We start from the raw sequence: 19,143 nt of genomic DNA, 5'->3' as shown, positions 1-19,143 counted from the left end.
CCCCGGACCCGGAAGTGGCGCGTTAACCGCTCTCACTGGGCGCCGCCATGTTGGGAGGGCCGAAAAACATCCGGACCTGCGTCGGGCGCTGTGATTGGCGCAGAGAGGCACGTGATCTGCGGCGCCCACTCCCATTGGGCGGTGGCGCCGCTTCCGCATCCGGGGCGGGCGGAGGGGCCGGGGGGTCCCGGGAATGGGGACAGGGATGTGACCCACATGGAACAGGGACAAAGTGGCTCCCCAGCTCCCCCCTCCTGTCAGGGAGTTGCAGAGCCAGAAGGTCCCCCCTGAGCCTCCTTTTCTCCAGGCTGAGCCCCCCCAGCTCCCTCAGCTGCTCCTGCTGCTCCAGCCCCTTCCCAGCTCCTTCCCTTCCCTGGACATGCTTCCTCCTGCCTCTTCCCATGGCTGGACTCAGGAAGCTTCACTTCCTCCTCAGAGTCTGGTGCCATAACAATGTCCCTGTGACAGAGTTTTGTTGATTGGAGTTTGTTTCACTAAAGAAGTTTAATGGAAAGATGGAAACAGGAGTGATCGGGCACATCCTGGCTGGAAAACACCAACCAGCCACCAGTTAGGAAGGACAGGAGAGGGGGAATGCCTTCCCACTGCCAGAGGACAGGGTCCAATGGGATATTGGGCAGGAATTCTTCCCTGTGAGGGTGGGAGGCCCTGGCACAAGTTGCCCAGAGGAGCTGTGGCTGCCCATCCCCAGAAGTGTTCAAGGCCAGGTTGGAGCAACCTGGGATAGCGGAAGGTGTCCCTGCCCATGGTAGGTGGTGGGAATGGATAGCCTTGAAGGTTCTTTCCAATCCAAATGTTTCCATGATTCCATGATTCAATCCTCCCCTTGCTCAGTTTTATTTCCTTCTTTGATTCACACTGCTCCTCTCCTTTCCTCAAAGTTTCCCAGTCAATCCCACTTTCCCACAGGCCCCACATTCCCAGTTTTACACCCCTGCCCTGTTTCTCCTCCCAGATCCCTCCCTGACAGGTTTCCCCAGGGACTCAAATTCCAGTTTTCCCCAGGAATCACAGCTGCCCAATCTCCTCCACACTGTTGATCTCGATGGTGATGGGCCAGATGCTATTCCCTTGGGAGAACCCCTGGAGCTCCAGCCTCTGGCACACAGAGTCCAACATCTGTCCGACCGCCTGGTGCACTGCCCGGAACAGGCCTTGGAGCGACGACACCTTGGCTTTCCTGGATGCCACACATCCCTTAACGTTCTGCTCAGCTCCAGGACCCTGGAGCTGCCAGGTCCTCTGACCCTCCACAGGCCTCACTCTGGCGGCCGACATTTGGGGTGAACCCCCCACTTCCAAAATCCCCTGCGTGTCCAATGTCCCCCCTCCGGCGTTCCTGTCGCTCCGGAGGGCGCACGGCCCATCCCGATCCTCGGGAATACAATCCCCTCCACACGTCCCCTCCACGGGAGCGCAGCATCGGGAGCCGCAGCTCCCGGGAAACGCTGCCCTCCAGTAGGGCCGGTACCGCGGCAGGATGTCCTTATCTTTCCGGAGGATCCCACCCACATGGGATTGCTGCATCAGCGCCCGGCCCAGCACAGCCTGGGCAGCTGCAGCCCTGTGGTTCCAGGCGTAGCAGAATCTGGGATCTGCCCAGGGCTTCGGGGAATAGTCGTGTTCCCCCGTGGAGCAGGGCCCCGGAGCACAGCTGGGCGTTTGCAGCGTGCTCTGCAGGCAGTAGCTGTGATCCTTCATCACAGCCTCCCTCAGCTCCTCCGCTCCCAGCTTCTGCAGCTCCTGGAGGAGCAGCGACTCTCCCGAGGTGTATCCATGGCTTTGGGTGCTCCCGGGACTCTTCTCCCTGGGGTCCCCCTGCAGCTGCTCCTGAGGATCCGCGTTCTGCTGTTCCCCCATGCAATGAGGTGGGACTGTCCCGCTCTGGGGTAGGTTTTCCATGACTCCCCATTTAACGTCTACTCCTTCCTTCACAGGACACGTCTGGGCTTGGTTTCCCACTCCGCCGGCCTCTTCCAATGGGAATTCGCTCCTTCCCTCCACACAGCCCGACTTCTTCAGGAGCCTCTGAGCCTGGAGACACTCTGGAGCGCTCTGGCCTGCTGGGAGAGGGGTGGGAAGGCCTTGGATCCTTTCTGGCCAGAGCAGGGAGAGGGAAATGCCTTCTCCCCAGTCTGGGCTCCGCATCCAACCTCTGCTGGACACTGGGAGAGTCCAGTAGTGGGAGAAGATGGAAGTGGCACCAGGATGGAGCCAGAGCTTCTGGGGCTCAGGAGAGGAAGAGGAGGGATCAGAACTCACCTGGACTTGGGGGATTTGGACTCTCCTCCAGCCTGGGACTCTCACTGGATCCAGGCCACCAGCTGGAGAGCGGCTCCTCCTGCCAGCTCCCGGTGTGTCCTGCAGGAAAACAGCGGATTGGCTGGGAATTCCATCTGCTCCACAGCCATGGGGATGAAGCAGGGAGCCCTGTCCCCCTCCCAGATGGGAATCCCATCCATTCCATGGCCATGGGGATGGAGGAAGGAGCCCTGTCCTTGTCCCTGCTCAGAGGTGACTGAATGGGGGGAAGTTGCTCCATGGGAAGAGGCGGACAAGTAGATCCACAGCATCTCCAGAGCCTCCATCTCCCTCCATGGGGAGGGAATGGGGGAGACCCCCCAAAACAGGCAGCAAGGAGTGGGAATACAGAGATGTGCCGGTGACCCGGAGCTTGGAAGGAGCCGCCACTCCAGGTGGGGATGTTCCTGCTCACCTGAGGATGGGCAGATCCAGGGCTCTTCCCCGCGCTCCAGCCGGTACAGGATATCGGGTTTGGGGCCTGGATGACCTGGGAATGGGACACACAGTGTTGTCCTACTCCCAGACATGAGAATAAACTGGTAACACGGGAAAACCAAGGACTGGGACACCCCGGGCTGTGCAGAAACACCTCTGGGATGTGGGAAAACAAAGGAGATGCTGCTAGAGAGTGATTTATTCCCAAGGCTGAAGGCAGAGCCCTGATGGGAGTGTGGGAACCACCTCCCAACTCCACTGATGGGTTTTTCCAGCCAAGGAATGTCTCCTGTTCATCCCGGGGGTGGGATCTCCCTCTGCACTCCTTGACCATCCCCAGGATGACAATTCCAGAGATGCTTAGAACCAGACTCAAATCCAGCCTTTTCCAGCACTAAACTCCCTGATCAGCTCCTATTAGGGAAAATTCTTCATGGAAAAGGCTGTCCAGCCTGGATGGATACCCTGGAGGGATTTCAGCACCGTGTGGATGTGACACTTGGAGACATGGATTGGCCTTGGCGGTGCTGGGGGATGGTTGGACTCGGGGTCTCCAAGGCCTTTTCCAACCTCAGTGCCTCTGGGATTCTGGGATTCTGAGCTGTGGAAGCCACTGGGGTGAGACCCGAGGGAATTTCCACTGGGATGAGCCCCAGGATTACCCAGGGATGTCAGGAGCTCATAGGTGTCCAACACGACGTCCCGGTACAGCTCGCGCTGTCCCGCCTGGAGTGAGTCCCACTCAGCCCGGCTCAGGTACACCATCACGTCCTCAAAGGTCACTGGAACCTGCACAGGGAGCAGGGATCACACCCTGCTCAGGGATCACAGCCACAAGGATCACACCCTGCTCAGGGATCACAGCCACAGGGATCACACCCTGCTCAGGGATCACACACTGCTCAGGGATCACAGCCACAGGGATCACATCTTCCCACACAGATCACACCCTCCTTCCTAGATTTTCAGTTTTCCAGGTGCTATTCCCACCCCAGGGGAGCTCCCAGGATATGAGGCCATGGAAGGGCCCCACAGTGGGGAGAATTATGGATCTAAGAGAAGGACAGGCTGGAATCCAGCATCCAACACTGGAATCCGGCACCTCAGGATGTGTTTTCCCACTCCTGCCAGGAGATCCCAAGGGACTGAGATATTCCAGGACTCCAGGTCACACAAAGCTGGGTGGGATTTTCTGGGCAGCCCCTGGTGACCCCCCATGGCCCATCCCAGGAAATCCTTGGGATCGATCCCAGAGAAAAGGAGGGAAGGAGAGGTTGGAGAGAGGGAGGGGAGTGTTGAGGGGGCTTTCAGGGGGGTGGGATAGGGGGCTTGGTGGGGGATTTGATGGAGGGGAGGGGTTTGGTGGAGGCTTTGGGGGGGTGATGGGTGATTTTGGGTGGTGAGGGGGGTTTTGAGGGGTATGACTGGAGGGCTGTGATGGAGGTTTTGGAGGGTGACGGAGGTTTTGTGGGGTGATGGACGGTATGATGGGGATCCCCCCACGCTTGGGGGATTTTGGAGGGTAATAGGGGGTATGATGGGAATTTTGGGGGGCTGTGGGGGTGTTTAGGGTGAGGGATGGGGCAGGGAGCAATGGGGGCTATGAGGGGGCTTTGAGGAGGGGTTTGGGGCTGTGATGGGGTCCTGTCTATTTGAGGCCGAGTCCCTCCAGCCCCTGCCCGGGGGGGCTGCGAGACCCCCCCAGAATCGGGGGAACATCGAGGGCCGGGGGGTTGGAAGGGCGTCCCGGGGCTCCCCCCACCAGTGCCCGGCTCCTACCTGCGCCTGCCCCGCCATGGCGCCCGGGGGGGCCCGGGAGGGTCCTGGGGGTTCCCGGGAGGTCCCGCGGCCTCTTCCGCACGCGCTTCCGGCCCAGGCCTCGCCCACTCCGGAAGCGCCGCCATTGTCTACCCGGAAGTGACCCGGAAGTTAAACCCCATCGGGAATTAAATCCTTCCTGGAATAGGGACCCCAGGCCTGCCCAGGGGGGACAGCCCTCCCCAGGAAGGAATTTTCTCAGTGTCCAACCTGACCCTTCCCCGGCGCAGCTCGAGGCCATTCCCGTCCTGTCCCTTGTTCCCTGGGAGCAGAGCCTGCCCCCCCCCCCCGCGGATCCCGCCCGTTGCCACATGCTTTGGGCTCCAAAGTCCTGGATTCTCCTGGAATCCCCAAAAATCTTGGGAGAATTCTCAGGTTTTCCAGCACAAACTGTCTGGATCTGACCCAGCTCCGGGCTCCGGGTTTTTCCACTCTGGATTTCTCCCAAGGGTGCTGTGTCTTTGACTCTTCCTTAATTCCCTTCCCCCTTGATGTTGTGGAAGTGGTTCCCTGCATTTATCCTATGGAATTTCCTGTGTAATCCCTTTCTCCTGCCTGCACGTCTTTGGCATTAAGAGTCAGAAATCCGGGATAAATCACATCCCACTGTGTCCCAAGGATCCCCAGGAATCAGAGGAGTCAAGATTAGTCACTGACTGGGCACAGTGAGTCTGGTTGGCCTTAATAAGGATCCCAGAGTCTGGAATTGTGGGGTTTATTGGGGCAACAGACACCTGGATCTAGAATTCCGTTGATAAAAGCAGGAGCTCAATAACCAGGATAATATTGGGTTAATGTGGGATTAATGAGGATCCGACGGAGCAGCTTCCAGGGGCAACATTCCCACTCGGAGCAGGGACAGGACAGTCTCTGAGATCCCTTTGGCTCTTCTTCTGTGCCAGGGAATTTCCTGCCCCCTCATTCCAGCCCAATCCCATCTCCCGCCTCAGGTGCTGCCTGTGGCAGATCCAAACCCGAAGCTGAGGGGTGGAGTCACATCCTCATTAGCGTCATGAGGCTCATTAGCATATATATATATATATATATATATATATATATAAATATTAAAATCACCCATAATTTGGCAAAAGTTACTTTTTATGCTGCTGTCCCTCAAAGTTCCGGGTCCAGACTGTTGGTCAGAGCCAAGCCAGGATCATCCCATTCCCACAGGAGCCACGTCTTCATCCATATGGATAACGGCAGGGAACACGGGGTGGCATTTGAGATCTGGAATTTGGGAGCCCTCGCAGCCCTGTGGTCATCCCACAAAATCGGAGCAGTCTGGGGGGCTCAGGGCTCCTCCAGCACCTGGAGCTGCTCTGGGATCCAGGGTGTTTGGAGTCCTGGAACTCAGAAGGGATGAAGGATCCTGGAACTCAGAAGGGATGAAGGGAATTGTGGCTTCTCCATCCCTGGAAGTGTTCAAGGCCAGGCTGGAGCAACCTTAGATAGTGAAAGGTGTCCCTGCCCATGGCAAGGGCTGGGATGGGATGATCCTTAAGGTCCCTTCCAGCCCAAACCATTCCAGGACCCCATGACTCCCTGAGAGGTGCAGAGGAAAAGCAGGACCCCCCAGACACCAGTTTTGGGGAGATATTTCCACCCCATCCCTTATCCAGGGTGGTTCTTCCTCTCCTCGGCAGCTCAGCTCCCATCGACCCCCCGGTGTCACTGTGGTGACATCCGGGGCCAAGGTCCGTGTGGGACAGAGCTGGCGGCTCCGGGACAGCCAGGAAGGCCGGAGCAGCCGGAGCAGCCGGAGCGGGGCCATGAGGCTGTGGCTGCTCTGTGCCGTGGCCGCTGCCGTGGCCGTTGTGGCCGTGGCCGGATCTGGAGCCAGAGCCGGATCCAGAGGCGAGCACGGGCACTCGAGGATGGTGGCGCAGGGGAGAGAGGTTGGTTGTGTGCAGAGCGGGGGAAGGCTGGGAATAACGGAGCTGGGAGCAGGGAGAGCACCGAGGGAGGGGAACATTCCCTGGCACCGCAGGGACCAACCCGTGCCCCCCTCCCGGTTCCCAGGGGATACTGGTCACATGCCCAGGCCCCCAGGCCACATCCCTGGGAGCAGCTTTTCCAGTCTCCCCTTCCCTGTGTTGGGAATGAGGGTGAGCTCAGTGCTCCGGCCCCTCGGGATTGCACAACCGGACAGGATCCCATTGGGATGGTGAGGGAAGAGCGGGGGGGGGGGGGGGGGGGGGGGGGGGGGGGGGGGGGGGGGGGGGGGGGGGGGGGGGGGGGGGGGGGGGGGGGGACATGGGGAGAGTTCCCTGGGAAGCTCCATGTCCTGCCTACATTCCCACTGCCTTGGGCTCTGGCAGATCCCAATCCAGCCTTTCCCCCCCAGGGCCGGCGGAGGCCGCACAGACCCTGCTCCGGCTGCTTCTCCGTCCTGAGCGAGGTGAGCCGGGATCGGGAATGAGGGAAGCAGGATGCAGGACAGGGGGGGTGGTGACACCCCCACGGTGTCCGGTGGCTCTAGTGGCTCCCATACCCTGTGTCTGTCCCGTAGGAGTCACAGTCCATGCCCTGGAATTCCCGTGAGGAGGATGTGGCTCAGCCAGGCAGGAGAGTGAGTACAGAGACAGCCCTGGAATGGGGATGGGATGGGGATGGGGATGGGGATGGAGATGGGATGGGATGGTGTGAAGATGGGGTAGGAGTGGGGCCGGGATGGCCTCTCCCTCTCCTGGGACTCTGTGCTGCACTGCCCTTGCTCCCACAGGGAAGAGCCCGGCGGGAGGACCCGGATCCGGCACATCCCGCGGGACACCCCGGCCGTGTCCTGCTGCCGTGACACGTCACAGCAGAGCCCCAGCAGGATCCCCGGGCTGGGCAGGGACCTCCACGTAGGGCCCCCCAGGATGCTCCAAACACCCAACAACGCAGTGGGAAGTGATGCCAGAGGACAGGAGCGATGCCAGGGGCTGGGAACAGCCCCATGCCAGGAGAGAGCCAGGGGCTCAGCCACCCCCTCCCTGCCCTGAGCTGAGTCCCACAGCCCCCCCACTCCCCAAAATCCCTCTGGGGGCAGCTGCCCCTCCCTTTTCCAAGCTCCCAAATAAAGCCGGAGCACCGGAGGGAGTGGATGTGTTTGGGACACACACGTGGTGGGTGATTCCTGATGGGGTGACCCCACTCTGGGGGTGCTGCTCCTGTTCCAGCCGTGCTCCCACCCATCCCAGCCCTCCCCGCACTCCTCACATCGCCAGGGATCCCCTCCTTGGCACAGCTGGGCTTTAGTGGTCTGTGCTGGGCTCCAGTGGCTGGATACAGGGGCCTGGCTGAATCCCATGGGAGTGCTGGGTCCCTTCTCCATGGGGTGGGCGTGATTCCGGTGGGCCGGATCCCACAATGCCCAGGTGCCCTCCGGAGGGACAGCAACCCCCAGGATGGGCAGAACTGGCAGCCCCCCCATCCCCGGCTGCCGTGGGAGCTGCGCCTGAAGCTGCTGTGGAGGTGTTCCCCCGTCACAGTGTTTCCCATCCCGGTGCTCCCCTATCCTGGTGTTTCCCATCCTGGTGTTCACCATCCCAGTGCTCCCCATCCCGGTGCTCCCGATCCTGGACCCCTGAGGGGTCCCTCAGGCATGATGGGGGATTCCCTGAAGGATGACAGTTCAGGGAGACAGGGGGTTCCCCCAGGAATGCTGGTCCCAGGGGAGGTGGGGCTGGGATTCCCCCAGCGATCCCGGCCCTGGAGGTCCCCAGGGTGCCCGTTCAGGGGGCTGGGGGTTGGGGTGGGGGTCCGGGGGAGACCACTGGGGTCCGCCCGAGGTGCCCCCGCCCCTCGTTGTGGCCCCGCCCCCTCTCAGGGTCCCGCCCCCTTGCCGTGGCCCCGCCCCCGCCCTTTGGCGGTCGCTCCTCCCGGCCGGCAGGGGGCGCGCGCTCCCGCGCGGAGGCGCTCTGGGCGGGAAGGGGCGCCCCCTGTGGGCCCGGCGGGCGGCGCGGGCGCGGGGCCGGGGCGGCGGAGCGGGCGCGGCCATGTCCCGGCGGGGGGCGGGCAAGCAGGTCGGGGAGCGCGGGGACACCGGGCACGGGGCACGGGGAGAGCGCACAGGGCGGCTGGGTCAGGGGGGCGCGGGGGTCCCACGGGGGAGGGGGGCGCGGGGGTCTGGGGGGTCCCTCAGGGCTCTGGGGCTGGGAGAGGTGGGAAGGGGGGGATCCCTGAGGGGGACAGTTCAGGGGGTTCCCTCAGGGGTACTGGTCCTGGGGGAAGGGGAGCTGGGGGATCCCTCGGGGGGGCTGATCATGGGGGTCCTTAAGGGGTGACAGTTCATGGGGACAGGGGGGTCCCCCAGGGGTGCTGGGGGTCCCTCAAGGCTGCCAGTGCGAGGGTCTGGGGGTCTCCTTTGGGTCCTGGGGAAGGCGGGGATGGGGTGCTCCCCTGGGGGTGCTGGTTCGGGGTCCGGGGGTCTCCTCTGGGTCCTGGGGAAGGCGGGGATGGGGGTGGACCCTTGGGGGTGCTGGTTCAGGTTCTGGGGGGCTCCTTTGGGTCCTGGGGAAGGCGGGGATGAGGTTGCTCCCCTGGGGGTGACAGGCATGCTCTGGCAGATCCCTGCGGGATGGGGGTCTGGTGGAACTCCTCGGGGCTGCCGGGGGGTCCTGACCCCTAAAGCCCCCTCCCTGTCCGCCCCAGGTGTCGAGCTCCCCGCGGCGGAGGGCTGTGCCGGGCGCGGAGCTGCAGGAGCTGCGGAGCCGCACGGAACGCGCCGAGCGGCGGCTCCTGGCCTGCGAGACCCTGGTGGGGGAGCTGGGCAGCGGCCTGGCCAGCCTGGGCACCGTCCTGCAGGGCTACGGGGAGCTGCAGCAGCGCCTGCACAACCTGGAGAACCTCCTCAAGAACAGGAACTTCTGGCTCCTGCGCCTCCCCCCCGGCTCCCGCGGGGAGATCCCCAAGGTAAAGGTGTCCGGGGGCTCCCTGGGGTGGGGGTCTGAACTCCTGCGTGTCCGGGGGCTGTGGAGCCACGTGGGTTCCCTGTGCTTCCAGGTGCCGCTGACCTTCGATGACATCTCGGTGTATTTCAACGAGCTGGAGTGGGAGAGGCTGGAGCGCTGGCAGAAGGACCTGTACAGGGCAGTGATGAGGGGCAACTACGAGACACTGGTGTCCCTGGGTAAGGCTCAGGGAGCCGTGGAATGTCCCGAGCTGGGAAGGACCCACAAGGATCACGGGTCCAACCCCTGGCCCTGCACAGCCCCAACAATCCCACCCTGTCCCTGAGAGTGTTATCCAAACGCTCCCTGAGTTCTGTGCCCACTGCCCTGGAGAGCTGTTCCAGGGCCCAACCACCCCTCTGGGGGAAGAACCTTTTCCTGATATCCAGCCTAAGCCTCCCCTGGCACAGCTCCAGCCATTCCCTTGGGTCCCCAGTGGCAGAACAACTCCTGGGCTGCCAGACCCCCCCCTTTCCCACCCTCCCACCTGTGAGCCAGGAGCAGCATCCAGACAGAATTCTTGGAGTAAATAATAATAATAATAATGCAAAATAATTTCTTAGAAAGAAATATCTGCGTGAAACGCTTTTCTTCCTGGCTATGGAAGTGGATTCCAGAGTTGGGGAACCATCATCATGCAGTGCCAGGGCAAGGGGGAACGGCTTCCCACTGCCAGAGGGTGGGGAAAGTTGGGATATTGGAAAGGAATTCTTCCCTGTGAGGGTGGGGAGGCCCTGGCACAGGTTGCCCAGAGAAGCTGCCCCTATCCCTGGAAGTGTCCCAGGCCAGGCTGGACAGGGCTTGGAGCAACCTGGGATAGTGGAAGGTGTCCCTGCCTTCCACTGGAGGGAAATGTTCCAGCCAAAGCTTTTCCTTCTCCTTTGGAATTTTAGTTCGTGCTCTGTTGGTTGAGATCTTTTTCCTGGGTGGATCCTGCCACGGGGCCAAGGAAGTGGCTCCACTGCCATGGATGGAGCAGGGATGGGGTTTTTGTGTCTCTGCTGGGGCTGGGGAGAGGGGAGAAGAGTCCCTTTGGGAATCTGCCAGGATGAAGGTGCAGCAGCTCCCAATAACCCCATCCTCTGCTCCATGAACAGACTATGCCATGTCCAAGCCCGACATCCTTTCCCAGATCGAGAGGGATGAAGAGCTCGGTGACAAAGAGGATCAGGAGCCCCCATGGACACGGGCTGGGGACAGACAGGAGCCCCCACAGGCACCAGAAGAGATGGACCAGGCAGAGGAGTCTCTGGGAGGTGAAGTGCCCATGGAAGCTGGCCCAGGTGGGTGCCAGGAGGAGGTGGCTGTTCCTGGAGATCTCCCAGGGTTTGCTGATCCCGTGGATCAAACCGCCCTGGAGCACCGGGAACCTTCATTCCAAGGGGGACGTTTGTGCTCTGTCAGATGGATCCCATGGAGAAAAGCAGGCAAAGCCTGCAGGAGGGGCTGGGATGGGGTCTGGAGCAATGGGGCTTCCAGAGACATTCCTGCCTGCCACGGTGAGAGAGGAGACGTGGTGGGAAGTGAGGAACTGGGAGTGAGGTGGGAAGAGGAGGCTGGAGCTGCTCTGCTTGTCCTGCTCCGCTGCCAGGGGTGGGGCAGGGAGGAGGTGTTTGTGTGTCTGTCGGGGCTGGGGACAGGGGACAAGGGTCACTTTGGGAATCTGGCAGGATAAAGGTGCAGCCAAACCCTAACAAACCCCCCTTCCTCTGCCCCAGGAGTGGACAGTGTTGTGTCCAAGCCCAGTGGCCCATCCCGGATCGAGAGGGATGAAGAGCTCCCTGACAAAGAGGGTCAGGAGCCCCCACAGACACACACTGGAGACAGCCAGAAACACCCACAGGCACAGACTGGGGACAGCCAGAAACACCCACAGACACACACTGGGGACAGCCAGAAACACCCACAGGCACAGACTGGGGACAGACAGAAACACCCTCAGACACACACTGGGGACAGCCAGAAACACCCCCAGGCACAGACTGGGGACAGTCAGAAACACCCCCAGGCACAGACTGGGGACAGACAGAAACACCCCCAGGCACAGACTGGGGACAGCCCAAAACCTCCCCAGACACGCTCTGGGGACAGACAGAAACACACCCGGACACAGATGGGGGACAGACAGAAACACCCCCAGACAGGTGTCCCCAACAATCAGAAGCCCCCACAGACACCAGAAGAGACGGAGCAGCAGGAAGAGGCTTTGGGAGAAGGTCCTGTCCCCATGGAAGGGGGGCCAGGTGAGTCCCAGGGGTGCCAGGGGTGGGTGTTTCTCTGGCAGTGCCCATGGCAGAGGGCACAGCTGGTCCTGATACTCAGAGGAGCATCATCAGGGAGGAGTGGGAGCCTTGGGTCGCTGGCACAGGCCAATGGAAGGGGGTTGAGGGCCTGGACATGGGAGTACAGCCTGTGGAGATGGTGGGATGAGGCTGCTCTGTGGAGGTGATGGCTTATGGCGCCTTGGTGTCCTTCTCCCAGCCCTCCCTCTGCTTTTGGTCCATGTGTAGCTTCGTTCCAGTTCCTCCCAACACCACACAGGCTTTCCTTAGAATCCATGAGGTTGGAAAAGCCCTCTAAGACCATCAACTTCCTCCATCCCCCAGCACTGCCAAGGCCACCACTGACCTATGTCCCCAAGTGCCACATCCACAGGGCTTTTAAATTCCTTCAGGGATGGGGACTCCACCCCTGCCCTGGGCAGCTGTGCCAGGGCTGGGCAGCCCTTCCCAGGAGGAATTTTTGCAATATCTAATCCATGTCCTGGCTCTTGAGCCACAGCTCTCTCCGGCTTTTCCTCACACTCCCGGCAGTCTCCAGTTCCTCACACCGGAGCAGGGAGCTCTCCATGGGTCTTTCAAATCCCTTTTCCCTGCAAACAGAACTCCCCATCCTGGTGATGAACGTCATGTCCCTGGGGGGCCATCGGCCAGGGATGGAGACAGAGGATCCGGAGGATCCCGCGGATCCCGACACAGGTCAGTCACCCTGTGCTGGGGACGGGGGGGGCTGGCGGACAGGAGGCATCTCCCAGAGCTCTGATGGGCTGGAAATGGGGAGGGAGAAGGACAACCATCAGGAGATGGGCCACCACTGACCCACGTCCCCAAGTGCCACATCCACAGGGCTTTGAAATCCCTCCAGGGAAGGGACTCCACCCCTGCCCTGGGCAGCTCTGCCAGGGCTGGACAGCCCTTTCCAGGAGGAATTTTCCCAATATCCAGCCTGACCCTCCCCTGGTACAGCCTGAGGCCGTTCCCTCTCATCCTGTCCCTGTTCCCTGGGAGCAGAGCCCAACCCCCCCCAGCTCCAACCTCCTGTCAGGGAGTTGCAGAGCCAGAAGGTCCCCCCTGAGCCTCCTTTGCTCCAGGCTGAGCCCCCCCAGCTCCCTCAGCTGCTCCTGCTGCTCCAGCCCCTTCCCAGCTCCCTTCCCCAGCTCCCTTCCCTTCCCAGCACATGCTCCAGCCCCTCCATGTCTTTATTGTCCTGAGGGGCCCAAACTGCCCCCAGCCCTGGAGGTGCCTCAGCAGTGCCAGCACAGGGACGGGCACTGCCCTGGGTCTGTGTCACACTAGTGTCCCTCTGTTCCAGACGAAGCCTCGTTACCAGAAGATGAAATGCCGTGTGAAGGGGATTCTCCTGAGAACATGGAGGTGAAGGAAGAGGAGCCTGAGGTGCTGCCAGAGGATTCCACACCCTGTTCTGGCTCAGAGATCCAGAAGTACCCCAAAAACGAGCCGGTCAAAGCCAAGAGCAAGAAGAAGCCGAACCGGTGCGAGACCAGCAGCCTCCTGATGGGGAACTGCCGGCGCGGGTACGTGCGGGAATGGTGCCATCCCTGCACGGAGTGCGGGAAGCGCTTCCGCCTCAAGATCAACCTCATCATCCACCAGCGCAGCCACGCCAAGGAAGGGCCCTACGAGTGCCCCGTGTGCGAGATCGGCTTCACCGACAAGCGGCACCTGGACCTGCACCGGAGCGTCCACGTCAAGGACAGGGCCGTCGGAGCCAAGGTCTGGGGGAATGTGCACCCGGAGCTGCGCGTCCGCCCGCGGAGGGACCTCTGCGGCGGCAGCCCCGGGCTGGGCAACGGCATCCACGCCGGGGGGGCCTTGCTGGGCCAGCCCAAGGAGGAGCCGGACGGAGGGGGCGGGTCCGGCGCCAGGATCGCGCAGCCCCCGAATCCCAAGCCGAAGTGCGTCTACTGCAAGAAGGTGCTGTCCTGCCCCATGTCGCTCCGGCGGCACCTCCGCACCCACGCGCGGGAGCGGCCCCACTGCTGCAGCTCCTGCAACAAGTGCTTCACCCGCCACACCCACCTCCTGCGCCACGAGAAGATCCACGAGCGAGCCCGGCACGCCGCCGCCATCCCGGCGTCCCAGCATCCTGCGGCTCCTGCGGCCCAGAGGAACGTTTCCAAGGGGAACACGAGCCCCAAGCCAACAAAAGCGGGTCCACCCAACGCGCTCCTGTTGGGAGCGACACAGCTGGAGCTCCCGGACAAGGGCTGCCCCCTTCCCAACCGCGTCGGGAGAGCCGCGCGGCCCGTGGTCCGGCTGGGAACAAGGGCGGCGCTGGCGGAGGTGATGGAGAAATGACCACGGGGCAGATCCGAACTGTGTGTGGCCCTGGAGAGAAGCTGTGAGTGTTGGGTTTGCGTGTGGTGGGGCACTAGGGTTGGGAATCTGCTGCGTTTTAGGAGCTTCCCGGAGTTGTAGAAAGAATGGGGAGCATGGGGACCACCACAGAGAGCAAATTGCAGGAGCCTCCAGCAATCCAAAATGCTTCACCATTCCACTGACTCTTGTGCCCATTGGCTGATTGCTTGGAATTTTGCCAAGCTGACGTGCCTGGGAGATGACCAGGTCAAACAGCAGCTGAGCTCTCCCATTCCTTGACACTGGAACTGACCTCTCGCCTTGGGAACACAACTGAAGACGACAGGGAGAAGGGAATGGAGTGGCAGCATTCCCAAGGAGCCCTTTGCTCCACTGACCAAGCTTCCTGACCAAGATGCTGGATGAAGGGAAACCCCACCACGTCCTGGCCACGCTTGTCACACCCCATCCCAGGGAGGAGATCCACCAACCCCTGCAGCGGGTCGGGAATGCTGGAGCTTTGCACTGGAAGATCCGTAGAACAAATCAAACCCCACTGTTCTGATCTGGCATATTCCAGGGGTCCTGGCCACTCCATCAGGGAGTCCACAGGCACTCTCAGGACCATCCTGCATGGATGCAGTCATTTTGGGAATACTTGATGGGTCAGCCAGCCCTGTGTTGCCCAGCAGTACCTGATCCTCGTGGATCCACCATGGCAGCCACCGGCTCCCGCTCTCCCAACCACAGCTCATCTCCTTGTGCCCCAAATCCCACAGTAACAAATCCTACGGGAAACCAGTTCTGCAGCTACCTCAGCCGGAGGGGAGGGAGACCTGCCCGGAGGCAGCCGGTGAAGGCCAGGCCTGGCACTGCTCCGGCATCCTTGGAGCCACCGGAACTGTGTCCGTGGCAGAGCCCCACGCACTGTTGGTGCACAGGGAACACGTCCCTCCCGGTGCCATCGCCACGTGGACCCAACAGAGAAGCTGTTGGGACTCTTGAATTTAGTTTTCCAGGTTTTTCTTTTTGTTTTCCTTGAGTTGTTTAATGTAGTTACTTGACATCCTGAAGTTTCTGTCCCTCTCCAAGCGGTGAGGCCGGGACCCGGTTGGCTTTTCCCATCTTTCATTCCCGGTCATTCCCAAGGTGTGATGGCGCTGCTGTGGGAAGCTTTGGGAACTGTGCCACATCCAGGTGTGCCCCTCAGCTGCCTCCCTGCCCCCTGGGAGGGACAGCAGTGTCCAAGCTGCTCCATGGGGACACACACCATGTCCCACAGCTCCTCCAGGCCAGTGTGTCACAGTTCCTGCCCCTGGGAAGCAGGCGGGGTGACAATGGCAGATGGGTCACTCCGTGTTCCCGACGGGATGTGGGGGCGGTTGCTGCCTTATGGATTGCATATGGATTACCATATGGATTACTATGGATCTGGCAGTGAGCCAGTGGCTGGTTATCCTGCGGGGGTAGAGATCCCAGGGGATCCCATGACTGAGCTGGTGGTGCCAGCGGGTGATCCTCCCCTGGCCAGCAGAGGTGCCGGCCCCTCCTCGGGCCAGCAGCCCCAACCAGGCATTTCTAAAGCTGTTTTGACCAGGACCAGCGTTTCCTATGACATTCCCAATCCCTTTCTCAGGATGTGGAATTAATAAAGTATTTGCCTCTATGTCTGGCTGTTTTGGGGGCTGTGCCAGTGCCCATGGGAATGGCCGGGGCTGGAGGAACTGGGATCAGCCAGGACAGTTCTGACCAGGGTGGGGGGTTTTGGAATCACTGCTGGCAGCTCCATCCCTATGGAGCCCCTGGGACCCCAGGCAGGAAGGACGAAGCCTCTGCAGGCAGAAGGATGAGCGGCCGAGGGGAGCAGGGAAGGGCAGGGGATGGAGCAGCCTTGGCTGCCATGGGCAGGGGGATGCCATGGGCAGGGGGATGCCATGGGCAGGGGGCAGTCCCTCAGCACTGCCAGGGAGTCCCGTGGTGCCCAGATCCTACAGAGGATTCTGTGGGGGATTCTTGTGGGACCATTCCAAATTCCCATCAGGCGGCTCCACATTCCTCCCCTCCTCCCCCCAAGGAAGGTGGTGACCCCCATCCCTTTCCAGGATCCCCCATCCCTCTCTCACCTCCCAAGCCCACCCCGAACCCACCCCCTGGAGCACAACAGGAGATCACGAGTCTTTTATCCAAGTCTCTTCCTGGTTCATCCACTGATTCCAACCGCAGCCCAGCCCCCCGCAGTGTATCCAGGCCACTGACAAGCCCTGGGCCACCAACCACCCTGGGGACACTGACCACTCCCAGATCATCAACCACCCCAGGCCAGCGACCACTCCCAGGCCACCTCTGTCCAGGCTGGCAGTGTTCAGACAACCCTGAATTCCACCATTCCCCGAGACCCAAAACAGCCACTGCTCCTCTGAATCCACGGGGCAGCGGCACCGCCTGGCTCGGTTCCAGCCACTGACCCTCCTCTGCTGCCTCGTGACCAGTCCCTGGGGGCCTTTCCCTGCCCACGAAGCACATCCTTCCTCCTCCTCCTCCTGGAGCCCCCGGCGGTGCCACAAGTCCCTGGGCGATGTGACCCCAGCTGCCTTCCCTCCTCCAGCCCTCCGGCTACCGACTGTCCTGGCCCAGAGCCTCGCAGGGCTCCAGCTCCCGCTTGTGTCCCGGCAAGCTGCCGGCCGGGGAGCCGGCCACGGCGTGCACCTTCTGGTGGTGGTTCAGCGACTGCCGGTGCCGGAAGCTCTTGGTGCAGCCGTGGCACTGGAAGGGCCGTTGCTGGGTGTGCCGGCGCTGGTGCTCCTCCAGCGACGCTTTCTGGGGGAAGCTCTCGGCGCACTCGATGCAGCGGTAGAGCCGCTCCCCGGCGGCGCTGGCCCGCGGCGGCCGGCCCGGCCACGCGCCCCGCGGCGGCCCGTGGATGCGCTGGTGCTTCTGCAGGTGGTGCTTCTGCACGAAGCCCTGCCCGCAGGAGGGGCAGCGGTACGGCCGCTCCCCGGTGTGGATCCGGTAGTGCTTGTTGAGGTTGGACTTCTCGTTGAAGCTCTTGCCGCAGTCCGGGCACTGGAAGGGCCTCTCGCCCGTGTGCAGGCGCTGGTGCCGCAGCAGCGCCGCGTGGTGCGCCAGGCTCTTCCCGCAGGAGGAGCAGATGAAGGAGCCGTTGCTCTTCCTCTGCTGCCGCGCCAGGAGGTTGCGCGTCAGCCGGACGCTCTTCCAGCCCGGCGGGAGCGCCCTGGGATCGTCCCCGGCGGCGCAGGGATCGTGCTGCTCCCAGCCGGGCTGCGGCGAGGCCCCCTCGGCACCGGGGTCTTCTCCCAGCGGCATTCCCTGGGGAAGGGCAAAGGGCTGCTCCGTCCCTGCGCCCAGCACGTGCTCCATGGGGAAGGGCAGCCCCGGGGCGGGGTGAGCCTCCACCGGCACCACCACCGGCTTGAACTCCCCCAGGGAGAACTCCCCCAGTCCTGCCCCGGCCGCCTTCGGCCCGGCCACGCCATGGCTGTCCCAGGGAACCGGCTGCTCCTGGCTCAGGGCACCCTCCTCGTCCAGCCTCTCCGCAGGGGCCGTGGGCAGAGCCAGGAGCTCGGCCCCGTCCTCCGGCGGCTGCTGCTCTTCCTTCTTGATCACGATCATCTCACCTGCGGAGACACAGCAGTTCATGCCCGGGAAGGGAAGTTCTCCCATGCCCACAGCTCCAGAGCGGGAGCAGGAGAGGAGCTTCCCCACCACCTGTCGGTGAGCAAACCGGCAAAGAACAAAAGGAAGGTTTTACTGGGAAGAGGGGGACTTCAGGGCAGCTTGTTGGACCTCAGAGACATGGAATCATGGAATAACTGAAGTTATAAAGCCCTCTAAGATCACCAAATCCAATCATTAACCAAGCACTGCCAATGCCACCACTAACTCATGTCCCCAAGTGTCACATCCACACGGCTTTAAATCTCTCCTGGAGTGGGGACTCCACCAGTGCCCTGGACGTGCTGGACACAATGGACACAATGGACTGACAATACAATCCTCACAAAGAGTCCAAACCAGAGGGAAAATGAAGGCAAAGCTGAGCTGCAGAGTCCTCCATCCTGGAAGGAACTTTGTCAGGAATGGTGGAGTTTAAGTGGGCAAATCCAGGGAAAAGGATCAAAGCAAAACCTCCCTGGAGCAGGAGGGAGAATCCACCCACAGGCACCCAGTCCCAGAGCTGCTCTCTCTGAGCCTTGCTTCCCATTTTCCATCCTGACAGACCCCATCCAGTCCAGGTGGGTCCTTAGTGCCCACCCTCAGCACCCACCACTGTCACTCACCGTCACCAAGCTGTCCCATCACCGCTCCCTTCTCTGGCAGCTCAGGGATCCCGGGATCCTCCCTCTCCTCATCTGGTGGCAGCAGCGTGGATTTGGAATCGGCATCTCCAGGCCCTGGGAAGGAGGGAGTGATGGATGAACACTGATGGTGAGGCTCAGCCAAAGGGAAGGCTTGGGCTCTCAGGATGATCCAATCACACAGGACAGAGTCAGTCAAACCAGGCACAGGATTTCCCAGGAAGTGTCTGTCCAACACTCTGCCTCTAAAATTTTAGCCCAAAATTAATCAGAGCTAAAATTTAGGACTCTCTGCAGCAAATCCCTGCCTGGTGGTCCATGTATGGCCCATATCCCAGAAAAAAAAAATGGTGCAGGAACATCAGCTTCAGCACAAGTTACCTGGAATCCCCCCACATTCCACATGGGGAGGGCTCGGGAGCTGGATCAGCCCAGGGATGATGATGCCTCTGACATGATCTGACTGATCCTCCCCGAGAGGGACCGTGGCCTCATAATTCCCCTTCACAGCAATCCCGTGGAGCTCCTGGTTGTCCGTGTTCCCCCATTCCTGCTCGGGCAGAACGGTCGCCTCACCCTCGCCCACCGCTGGCACCTGGAAGCACGGGAGGCTCCACCACAGGGATCCCAACTGCATCCCCCCCCAAGCCCCACCGGTGCTCCAGGAGAGCCTGGCAGGGTCCAGAGCTCCTACAGACGGAGCTGTGTCATGAG

At 61.6% G+C, this 19,143-nt stretch overlaps 3 protein-coding genes across 3 annotated transcripts in view; 1 reads left to right on the top strand and 2 right to left on the bottom strand.

The window, feature by feature from the left end:
- Window positions 1-1,029: 1,029 nt before the first annotated feature.
- On the bottom strand, window positions 1,030-4,639 carry LOC108508212. Its single transcript, XM_017836831.1, has 5 exons — window positions 4,540-4,639; window positions 3,423-3,549; window positions 2,738-2,812; window positions 2,284-2,382; window positions 1,030-2,081 (listed from the first exon to the last, which is right to left on the bottom strand). Exons 1-5 carry the CDS (start codon window positions 4,555-4,557, stop codon window positions 1,030-1,032), a joined length of 1,371 nt encoding a protein of 456 aa, XP_017692320.1. The 5' UTR covers window positions 4,558-4,639.
- Window positions 4,640-9,189: 4,550 nt separating this feature from the next.
- LOC108508218 (zinc finger protein 777-like) lies at window positions 9,190-16,023 on the top strand (the record flags this gene model as incomplete). The annotated part of the gene is made up of 6 exons (XM_017836843.1): window positions 9,190-9,477; window positions 9,568-9,694; window positions 10,613-10,798; window positions 11,234-11,758; window positions 12,398-12,493; window positions 13,107-16,023. Coding segments are annotated over 6 exons (2,229 nt in total), but the record flags the coding sequence as incomplete, so codon positions are not given.
- A 265-nt stretch (window positions 16,024-16,288) lies between these two features.
- Window positions 16,289-19,143, bottom strand: part of LOC108508211 — a 10,203-nt gene continuing 7,348 nt past the window's right edge. The window contains exons 5-7 of the mRNA XM_017836830.1: window positions 18,811-19,119; window positions 18,412-18,525; window positions 16,289-17,748 (exon numbers count right to left, since the gene is read on the bottom strand). Coding sequence (XP_017692319.1) covers window positions 16,727-17,748; window positions 18,412-18,525; window positions 18,811-19,119 — 1,445 coding nt within the window. The 3' untranslated portion in view covers window positions 16,289-16,726. The remainder of the gene's footprint in view (window positions 17,749-18,411; window positions 18,526-18,810; window positions 19,120-19,143) is intronic.

The sequence above is a fragment of the Lepidothrix coronata genome, unplaced genomic scaffold (genome assembly GCF_001604755.1).
Source record: "Lepidothrix coronata isolate B3197 unplaced genomic scaffold, Lepidothrix_coronata-1.0 Scaffold285, whole genome shotgun sequence".
In the NCBI taxonomy this organism is placed as follows: domain Eukaryota; kingdom Metazoa; phylum Chordata; class Aves; order Passeriformes; family Pipridae; genus Lepidothrix; species Lepidothrix coronata.
The sequence above is the reverse complement of the archived record's forward strand: the minus strand, read 5'-3'. Positions and strand labels throughout refer to the sequence as shown.

Excerpts from the sequence above, each read along its gene's own strand:
- LOC108508212 (XM_017836831.1), bottom strand. Across the intron at positions 2,383-2,737 it reads CTGGATCTGCCCATCCTCAG|GACACACCGGGAGCTGGCAG; the intron begins GTGAGCAGGAAC and ends GTTTTCCTGCAG. Across the intron at positions 2,082-2,283 it reads TCCAAATCCCCCAAGTCCAG|GCCAGAGCGCTCCAGAGTGT; the intron begins GTGAGTTCTGAT and ends CTCTCCCAGCAG.